The sequence below is a fragment of the Megalobrama amblycephala genome, linkage group LG3 (assembly GCF_018812025.1).
Source record: "Megalobrama amblycephala isolate DHTTF-2021 linkage group LG3, ASM1881202v1, whole genome shotgun sequence".
Lineage (NCBI taxonomy): Eukaryota > Metazoa > Chordata > Actinopteri > Cypriniformes > Xenocyprididae > Megalobrama > Megalobrama amblycephala.
Genome location: NC_063046.1, coordinates 41,103,472 through 41,114,471, shown reverse-complemented (window position 1 = coordinate 41,114,471; position 11,000 = coordinate 41,103,472). Strand labels below are relative to the sequence as shown.

The window sequence follows — 11,000 nt, the reverse complement described above, 5'->3', positions numbered from 1 at the left end:
TCATATAAGACAAGACAAATAATAAACAGTAGAAAAAACCCTAATTGTTATTTAAAGAAAAGAATAACCCTAGGTAAAGACTACTTTTGTATCATTTCTGATATACTGGCACGCATACAGTATATACAGTACATTTCAGAAACATTAAGTCAAATAATCTTGACAGACTACAGACAGAAAATGTTACATCAAGTATTGTATATGCTTTTTACCAAGTTGAGCAAAGTTAAATCGTGTTCCAGAGGGTGACGTCAAGCTGGAACCGGTGGAGAAGGGAGAGTTACTGGCTGAGTCCTGCAATCCACCAGCCGAATGTGAGCGCAGCCAATCACGCGCTTCTTCCTGACGCAGCTGTGGTGAAGGGGCGTACCTGTGACAAGGGCATCATCCAATCAGACACTGGCATTCAAATGTCACTATTACAAATACTGTGATCTGAAACCTGACCAATGCAAGAGGAAACAAAGACACTTTATTATATATAAGGTCATTTTATGTTTCTAATGATAAAGAATTGTATTTTAAATCTTATGCCATAATACACTATTGTTCAAAAGTTTGTATAAAATAAATTAATACTTGTATATATTCAGCAAGGATCCATTAAATTGATCAAAAGTGACAGTAAAGACATTTATAATGTTACAAAGGAAATGCTGTTCTTTAGAGTTTTATTTGATCATTTTGAGAATCCTGAAAAAAAATTATCAAGGTTTCCACAAAAAAAAAAATGAAGTAGCACAACTGTTTTCAATTGATAATAATACAAAATGTTACAATGATTTCTGAAGGATCATGTGACACTGAAGACTGGAGTAACGATGCTGAAAATTCAGCTTTACCATACAGGAATATATTACATCTTAAAATATATTCAAATAGAAACCAGCTATTTTTAAATTGTATTAATATATCTTAAAATATATCTGTTCTAAATGATTTCTTATTTTAAAAAATGCAGCCTTGGTGAGCATAAAAGAAAAAGAAAACATTTTTTACAGACCCCAAACTTTTGAACGGTAGTGTATATGAAAATATATTTACATTTTACATCTTAGGATATCTGTTACTAACATTAATGTGTAATATATGCTTCTGGGCTACATGCTGTAAACAAATAAAGTAATAAAACTGCGGAAAGAAAAACTGAAATTTCCAAAAAAAAAAAAAAAAGCGGCTAATTCACATCCAGTACTCCATAATGTGATACGATACAAAAAGTGACAAGTGCCATGCGCTCACATCAAAACAGCAACAGAAAACAGTGCTCAAAAATAAAACTGTGGCCACACTGCATATTAAAACATGGAAGCATGTGCGAGAGATAGAGAACAGAAAGAGGGAAAATGTGAGTGTCATTGCAGTAAGCACAGTGAGCAGGATCTGCATATTCCCAGAATGCACCTGTACTTGAGTCCCCTCTTGGGAAGCGTGCTTCTATCTCTGCAGGAATCGCTGAGAGACGGATAAAATGAAACAGCGAAGGGGGAGAGGAACTTACTCAATCATGAGGGCTGGTTTTCCAGACAGATAATAATGCTTAATTCAATTATAATTGCACTATTAAAGGCTATTATCCTTTGATCTGTCCTTTGATTCATCTAGAACTCATAAGAGTCAATATAAAAACTGATCTTGACTGTGCGGTCACATTCATCATTAAGGCAAACAAACCATATTTGTAATGAAAGCTGTGGCTTTGATTGAGCAAAGTTATAGATTTCACCACTAGGTGTGGCTAGAGTAACAACTGCCGGCAGTTGACAAAAAGTTAAAGGGTTAGTTCAAAAATATCCATACTTAAAACTTTATCAATTCAAATAACTAGCTTCTGGCGGACGCCCGTACGCATACTGCTCAAGTCGACTTGCACCAAATGAGCAACTCACTGAGGCGATGTATGACGCAGGACGTAGGAGTAGCATAAGCTTAGACGCCTCTCACGATTCAAACAAACAGGGCTGGGCAACAAACTCAAGCTCCTCTTTTCTTATATCAAAATCCTCTGACATTTCTCTTTAAAATTTCTTGTTTTAGACTTCTAATTTGTGACCGGTGTTTTATTTTGCTCTCTCCTCTGCACTATTTGATTTTATAAAGGTTTAAATTTGGATGTTTTTCTTACAAAAATGCATCGCTTCGCTTCAAAAGGCCTTTATATAGAGCCATATGGATTACTTTGATTGTGGATGGATGCATTTTTTGTTCATTCACTACCATTATAAACCTTGGAAGACTAAGGATATTTTTAAATATATCTCCGATTGTGTTTGTCTGAAAGAAGATAGTCATATACACCTAGGATGGCTTGAGGGTGAGTAAATCATGGGATAATTTTCATTTTTGGGTGAACTAACCCTTTAAGGCTGTGCTTAAAGGTAGGGTAGGCAATGTTTTTCATTAACAATTTTTGTTTTACTGGTTGAAACTCTCTTCACATCCTGATAGCAATCAATAATTGAAGTGGTCTAAATATTAAACATGTACATATATCTTCTGTGGAAGTCTCAGGACCAAAGTATTTTCATCTAATCATTGCATTTAGTCAGATGGACTAAAAGATACAAAAATTTTATTTTTGATGAGCCTTTAAAACTACTGTATAAAATTACGCAAACACAAAGACAAAGCCATATAAGTATTAAAAAGCAGCAGAAGCGGACCCAGAAGCTATCGGACATTTTACCTGTCTTGCTTCCTTGGCAATGTGTTACGGCTGAATTTAGGACTCGCAGAGGGAGAGGAGAGGGGACTTGGGGAATGAAGAGGGGAGAGGAGAGGGGTTGATAGAAAATGAGATCATTGGAGAAGAGATGAATACAGAATTAGAGACAACCAAAGAGGCTTCCACACTGCAGTATCACATTCTTCTAACTTTAAAAAAAGTAGGTTTTTCTGAGCACTGTGATAGAACGATGCTTGTTTAATTTAATAAAGTTCATCCATCAACTGGGTTTTCCAACAAACTACAACTAACAGTATGAACTGAATCAAAATCTGAATTGAAATCAGAATTCTGATTTAGATTTGAATTCAGAATCTTTTTCTTGTAGATGATGCGCACACTGCAGTTGTCACACCTCTTCTTCTTCTTCTATAGTTATCTATTTTATATGATTGACTATGTCAATCATATAAAATTTCATGACCTACTCCTGTATTATTTACATACTGGAAATTTAGGGGATTCACAGCATTTAAATGCGATTGTCACACCCAAAACTTTGCAGTGTGTATGTGGATAATCAGAATAGAAAAATAAATTATAACCAGAACTAAATTATAATTACAACAATTATATATTTTATAGTACAACAATTGAAGAGCTCTTTTCCAAAACGCGATAAACGGCAAATTAAAAAAAAAATGAGTTTGTCATGCCATTTTGCTGTGTACTGAACCTATTCTCTGCTCCATCAATGTTTCATGCCAAATCGCTATATTTCCTTGTTTAAAATGTACTGAAAGATGCAGTTTCTTTCCAAACCGCTATAAGCGCCGAACCTGCTTTTAGCCTAAATGTGATATGTCCTCTCGACCAATCAGAATTCGGCGATGCAATCTAACATGGCGGTTCTTTGAAGTGAGGGAGTTTGTTTGTGCTCAGTCTTCAAAATGAGTGCTTTAAACTCTTTTGATGGCCTGGATGAGCCAGTGGCACCTACACCTGGGGGCCAGAGTCCCGAGATAGGGTCGTTTGAATATAAGGGTGTCTCGGCTCGCCTCGTCTCGTATGTGTGTGTGTGTGTGTGTGTGTGTGCAAGTGTGTGACATCGTATCAGGCGATCAACCTGTTCAGGAAACTGTTTAAAACATATAGTCACCCGATCAATACTATGATTCTAGATGTTTTTATATAAAAAGGCTAAAAAAAAAAGGATGGATTTGTAGTGTTTTGAAACAAACAAAAAAAAACAACTTTGAATTTATAATCAACAAAATTGTTGTTTCATTTAACAATCATTGTTTAACATGTTCAGACTGAGCAAACAGACCATTTTAACAGGATAAATTGAATATTAACAAAATGTATAGGTCTAGGTATCATTTTTATGAAAACTATTAAAATGGATTTATAGCGTTTTGGAAAAGAGCTCCTCAATTATAGTACAACAATCAAATAATTTAGTATGAACATAATCTGAATTGAAATACGTTTTCTGGTTAGCAAATGATTTCAAATCTAACTTTTCCAGGTCAAAAAAAAAAAAAAAAAAAAAAAAAATATCATACTTATAAACTACCTCATATATTCAGGTGGAATCACCGATCTACGTGGTGTTTCAACAAACTGAATAGGAAATATGAACTGAATTGGAATCAGAATCTGAATCAAAATTCTAATTTGGATTTGCATTCCGATTTAGAATTCTGATTCTCGAAGACCACATACACACTGCTGGTGGTGTGTCTCTTCTTCTATTGCCATCACTTGCCAGTGTGAGTTCAGGAGTGACTCTTGGATTCCGTACACACAGGAAATAATAATTTAGAAGATTCATTCCCACATTTAATTTTGGTTACCCCCTAAAACTTTGCACTGCAAATGTGACATTTCAGATTTAAAAACTGATTCTAATTCAGAATCAAATCTAATTCAGATTAGAAATAAAATTTCTATAAGATTATAAATTCTGAATTATAAATCACAATATTTCAATATTCCAGACAAGTATTAGAGATAAAAAAAGCAATATAAAGACTGTACTAGCCTTTTCCTACTCTCTTCTAGACTCACCTCTCTGACATGCCCGTCTTGGCACTACCCGTTCTCATCAGTGCCGGGTGAACATCATCACGGTGATGCCCACTGCCTACAGACATGTCAATGGACTCGCTGCTGGTGTGCATGCTGCTCACGGAGGGGTACCCGAGAGCCGAAGAGCTGCTTATGGTGGTTCCCCAGGTCCCTGTGCCCGTAGAGTACACTGAACCAGGGCTCGAAGCTTGTTCGCTGCCGCCTATGCTGGCACCGCGACCCCCGTACAGAGGACTGCTGCCGCCGCTACCTGGTATTGTAGAGGGGGAGTCCAAGGGCCCACTGGAGGACTGGGTGTGCCCAAGAGTAGCGTGGGGGTTGGAGATGACGACAGAGTTTTTCATGCTCTCTGCAGTGGTGACTGGGGCTTGCTTGGCAGCCTTACCTCCAAAAAGTCTGAGAGAAACAGATAATTTATTACAAATACAATGATATTAATAAAATACTTTTTTAACATAAATTTTGAATGGTGTTGTGTATCAGAGTCTAATTGTCTGGTCTCTAGATGACTTGGTCTTTCTTTCAGTGTAAGTCTATGGGTTTTTTCCGCCCATTTATCATCCATAAAAGTCTTATCAAATCCATAACACAAACATGCAGGAGCTAAACGCCGAAGTATGAGCAATATGCAAGTTTAATAAGTATAAGTGATGCTTCCTAAGCTATATTTCTCTTTATTTCCACTATGTCCTTTTCAACCCATGAAGCTGAAGAGAAAAAAAAGCATGGTTCTATCCTTAAAAATAAAGGGAAAAGATTAAAAGCAATAACTGATGCTGCTCATCAATAACATGAGCCGCGAAAAAACGTGAGCCACCCTGGACAGTTGTGATTCATGACCCTCATAAAGCAGGTAAAGTAAACAGCTTTAGAAAGACCCTAATCATGGAGCTGGAGGAAGTTACAAAAACTCATTCCTTCTTTCACATGTTTGGCTATGTAAGTGGGGCCTGAGAAGATGAATAGAGCCACTAATTGAGGAAGCGTCAATGAAAACTCTGATTTATAAGGGTGAAATTGTGTGTGGTACGTTGAACCATGGCCCCCCTCCCTTTTCGTACCTTCGCAATGTTGGGGACGAGACCTCGCTGTACTTGTTCCCCTGTCTCGCTGTCTGTGGAATAGTTGCCGCCCCTCCTCCCGAAACAATCGGATTTGTTCTTAGGTTGTCCATCTCCGAGGTCACGCCCTTCTCTTTGTCTGTCTGATTGGCTTGGATTACGTGCCCATTGGTTTTAGCAGCAGAATCTCTCGGCTTATTGGCCGTGACGGCAGTAAGGATGGGTGTTCGGGCACTCAGGCTTGCCTCAATGCTGCTTGTGGACGATCGGTTTCCATTGCGGGCTGCGGCTCCAGAGCGGGAGGGTCGAGGTAGACTACGGTACTGCAGTGTCGAACGAGCACTGGGGGACAGGTAGCCGTCCTCCTGAGGGGGCAATAAACCATCCACGGCCCCTTTTAACGACCCCCTCCCACCGACCAGAAGGGCGGAGGACTTGGGTATCTTGCCCAGGGTGGCGGAGCCGCTGGTAATAGTGGCGCCGCTCGCTGTCACCAGAGTGATACTGGAGGTGGTCACCACAGTGGCTGGGCCGTGGACGCCATTAGGCTTCTTGAAACCGAATGTGCTTGTGGGAACTCGACCTGCTGGGGTTTTCTTGGCTTCATCTCCGCTGCTTCGACCGGCATCAGAGGAAGAATGCTGGGCGATGTTGGAACTGGGAGACATACGGCCTTTTTCAGAGACCTTAGCGTCATCTGTTTTACCTATTGGACAAAAGAACGCTACAGCTGGAAGAGTTGATAATGCATAAAACTTGCAGATGATGTCAACACTGTGTGTGGGATTTCAATGTGTATTAAATGAAATTAGGGCTGCATGATTTGGGGGAAATCGAATGTGTTTTAAAATGCGCAAAAAAAAAAAAAAAACCTTGAGGTTTGCTGTGCTTGTTTGTAGGGCTGCACAATTTGACCAAATATTTTTTGATTATATACCAATATGACTATATAATAATAATAATAATAATAATAATAAATAAAAATATTAAACAAAATAAGAAATATTACTATTGTAATATTTCACTTTAAATTAAAAAAATAAAATATTTAAGAAAAAAATACAAATAAACTGATAAAAATAGCTGATAAAAAAAAGCTCCAGGTTTGCAATGCTTTTGTTTTGCCATTTTCTATTATACATAAATATGACTAAATAATAATGATAATAATAATAATTATTATTTTCTATTATGATTTGTATTATTACTAAATAAAAATATTAAACATTAATTGTTAATAATATTTCAATATTTATTGTTATTAATATTTCACTGCAAATGAAAAAAAATTAACTATTTAAGAAAAAATATTTATTGTACAACTGTAATAAAATAATAATTACAATATCTAATTTTCACAAGTTAAACCCTCATGCTTTTATTTTGGCAGAAAACCACAGCTTCTCATTTGTTGTCAAAAGCTGGTTTATAAACGCTTCTCATTAAAAGTTTGGTGCATGCTGTGTTCCTAAATGCATGTTACAAGCAATTCAAACTCAGAGAAGATGAATGGATGGATTTTGTGTGGAGCATTTATTATAAATCGAGACACTGAAAAGTCTGAATCATGAGCTGCTCATGTAAAAAAACAAAAACACACACACACAAAGTGCCGTGATTCACTCTGAAACACGCAGTGCGTATATTTGTTTGTATACTTGTGTATTTGTAAACTTCTGAATGTCAAGCTCTAGAAAAGAGAACACCTACCTGTCCCTTGTGTCTTATTCACGCCAGTTCCCGTGGTTACGGTTGTACTTTTCGTCCGCGGTGCGGTCACGCCCACCTGCGCGCTCATGCCCCTCCTCCAAGAGCCAGTCTGAGTGATGGGTGCGTTTTTCCGTCCAGAGCTGCTCTTATCAGACTCCTCCGATACATCTGAAGGGTTCCTCCGCCACTTCAGACCAGCATCCATTTTGATGCCACAATCCAAACCCCCATCTGACTTCTTGACCTCATCACTAGACCAAGCAGTGTTGCGTTCGGCTGCTGAATGCTTCTCTGCATCTGTCTGAGGCTACAGAAAACAATACCCAATTCAACATTATGAATACATCAATAGTAGAAAGTACTCACATTTTATATGCTCCAAATTTCAGAATTGAGTTATCAGTTATCAATATATTACCTGCATAATTCTACATCACAATTTATTACAATGTTAACAATAAACAACAAATGTGTTACAACTTCCACACAGCAAAGGGAAGTAGATTTGGTGGTTTTAGAGTTTGCAGGTTTTCATTCCACCCACACTTACCAAACTTAGCATTTCAATATAATGAGAAATTATAGTCTTGAATCCAAACGTATTTGCTCTTAACTGCTTATTTGTTCCACTGCTTTATTGCGATGTGGCATGTCAATTGCTTTGGCTTAAATATTGACACAAGTTTCTGTGGAATCAGCAGCACCAATTTAGCACTTTATGAGGGTCTTAAGCAGGGGAATGTGAGAGTTGGGTTCAAGTAAACAGAAAGAGAAGGGGGTTTCACAAGAAAAAAGAAAGGGGGTTGACCGACAGAGCACAGAAAAACAACCTCTTTCTGTTTAAGATGTAGTTGGATCACAAATAAATGCTGTTACATAGAGGGGATAAAAAAACAAGAAATTAAACTACAGTTCAAAAGTTTAGGGTTGGTAAGATACTTTAATGTTTTTGAACATGAAGTCTATTATGCTCACCAATTAAGGCTGCTTTTATTTTGTCAAAATACAGTAAAAAAGTAATACTGTGAAATATTATTGCAATCCTTTCTATTTAAATTTATTTCAATTGTTCTCTCTTAGACTTGATGTTTCTAGTTTCAACTGGGATCAGAAAGTTTATGCTTTTGACATCAATGTACAGCAGAATAATTAGTTTGGTTTTTAGGATGCTTATGAGATCCAACTTACAGGTTTTTCACATAGATGCATGCATATGTGATATTAGCATTCATAAATAAATGTGCGTGGCTCATACCTGTCCGTTCAGGGCCTTTCGGGGCGCGGCGGGGGTGTTGGCATAAGAGCTTATGGAGGAGCTGGTGTTGATGTCATCAGTATCAATAGCGTCACTGATCCCACTGCTGACTGAACTGCTGTCATCCCAACTGAAAGAGAGATTTTTAAAAAAGTGTTTAGACATTCTCTGAGCATTTCTTTCCAGATCTATGAATGCTACGGAACTTGTTAGTAAGTTCTGTTCATCAGCAGAAATATTATATAGAAACACTTCTTTGGACTGAGGAAAAAAAAACAAAAAAAAAACAGCATTAGCAGTGATTTTCGAACCACATCAGAGCTATATGAAGCCCACACTATATGATAGGCATTTAATACTGCACATGAGTCTACATTTTTGGATCTGATGAAGGTCATAGCGGCTAACCAGAGTAACCGATCGCTCTCGGGTGGCCATCATCATTCAGATCGTACTATGACAACAAAAGAAAACACAAACAATCACACACTAGCTCAAACACACAGGTCACAAGGGTACGAGTGACCTTTAACCCCTATCTGTCACAAACAGAAAAGAGAGAAGGCATGTGAGAATGGTGGAAATTTATCCATCATCCATCCATCCATCCATCCATCCATCCATCCATCCATCCATCCATCCATCCATCCATCCATCTATCTATCTATCTATCTATCTATCTATCTATCTATCTATCTATCTATCTATCTATCTATCTATCTATCTATCTATCATGCGTGCAACATCCATCCATCCATCCATCCATCCATCCATCATGAGAGTGGGACAACATACTTTCTTTTGTTTTCCTTTTCTCGTTCTTTGCTGTATAGATGCGTGTTGACACCTCAGCCTCAAAGTTCAGTATAAATGCTTTTATCATGTAATCTTTCTCTTTGACATGACTGCAGACACACATAAAGAGTAGAAGACAGAAATGTGAAGTCTCAAAACATGGCACTGATGTCTCCACAGATCCCATATAGACTGGCTTTGATTGAAAGAAATCCATTAAACCAAAATCTGCCTTGAGTAAGTCTTAACAGATGCCCACACAGCCTCCTATAAACCTGAAAGGACTTGATTCAGAAGCTCAAAATACAAATCTAGAACTCATTTTGCTCTGCAAAGAGGATTTGTAAATCAGGTATTAAAGAACACACAAATTAAAGATTTCAGTTTTTCCTGAAATCTCACACATAATACACACATAACGCACTCTACCTGACTCGATGTCCGTGACTGCCAGTAGCCGGGGAGGGAATGAGGAGATTGATTTCGGGGAAAAGATGCCTCATGATCTTAAATGTTCAAAAAGCAAACTAATAAAAAAAGTTCCTTCTTGTTGTATGTATTCCTCACTCCTTTCTTAACTTGCACGACAATCCATGTATTGCCTGAAACCTCTGCCTCCTGTCACTCTCTCTCGGTCTGTTTCTCTCTGGTAATCTGATCCTTGAGAGGGACGTTTTAACCCTGCAGATTGCTGGATTCGCCATAGATCAGGAACCCAGAGAAACGCTCACTCACAATCACACACATCGACACACACAGAAAAATTGAGCGTGAGAAGGACAAAGAAACAGTGATAATGGAGGTCAAAAAGACAAAAAACAGCACACATTTACACAAACACACACTCCCTCTTTCACACACACATGCACATGCAGGAACCACCCTACAGGGTCTAGGATGCTAATTAGAGATCAGCTTTTTGAGTGTAGCTTGAATGAGGGCTTCTCTCTGGCTCACTACCCTGCCATTACTGTCTCCAGAAGCACAGCAGGCTAACCAGCAGACCTGCTTTAAACAGCACCTCCGCAATGGCCCACCACAGCCTGCGTTTCCCCTGAGAACCCAATCCTCCGCTAAAACGTGCAGAGGTGACGTCAGTTAGTTTGGCACACACAAACACACACACACACACACACACAAAAATCATTTAAACAGACTTGATGGTTATCAAAGAAACTGTATAACTCCGCTTAGAATCACAACAGCCATCATTCACACACTGTATCCACTATTCTTTGCATGTTTGTTTACTAAATAATTGTGCTATTATGCTTTCAGCTATCAATATGAGTGTAAACACTTTTTTACCATATTTAAATTCATTCTGCAGAAAACGTCTCGGGTTACTGATGTAACCCTTGTTCCCTGAGTAAGGGAACGAGACGCTACATCAATGACGTGATGGGAACCCATCACATTC

At 38.1% G+C, this 11,000-nt stretch overlaps 1 protein-coding gene across 1 annotated transcript in view; it reads right to left on the bottom strand.

Annotated features, from left to right (window-relative positions):
* nav2a (neuron navigator 2a) overlaps window positions 1-11,000 on the bottom strand; it is a 117,523-nt gene that overhangs the window by 22,271 nt on the left and 84,252 nt on the right. The window contains 7 exon segments of the mRNA XM_048185425.1: window positions 213-370; window positions 1,405-1,455; window positions 2,687-2,752; window positions 4,739-5,155; window positions 5,821-6,526; window positions 7,531-7,837; window positions 8,786-8,915. Of these exon segments, the coding sequence (XP_048041382.1) occupies window positions 213-370; window positions 1,405-1,455; window positions 2,687-2,752; window positions 4,739-5,155; window positions 5,821-6,526; window positions 7,531-7,837; window positions 8,786-8,915 (1,835 nt within the window).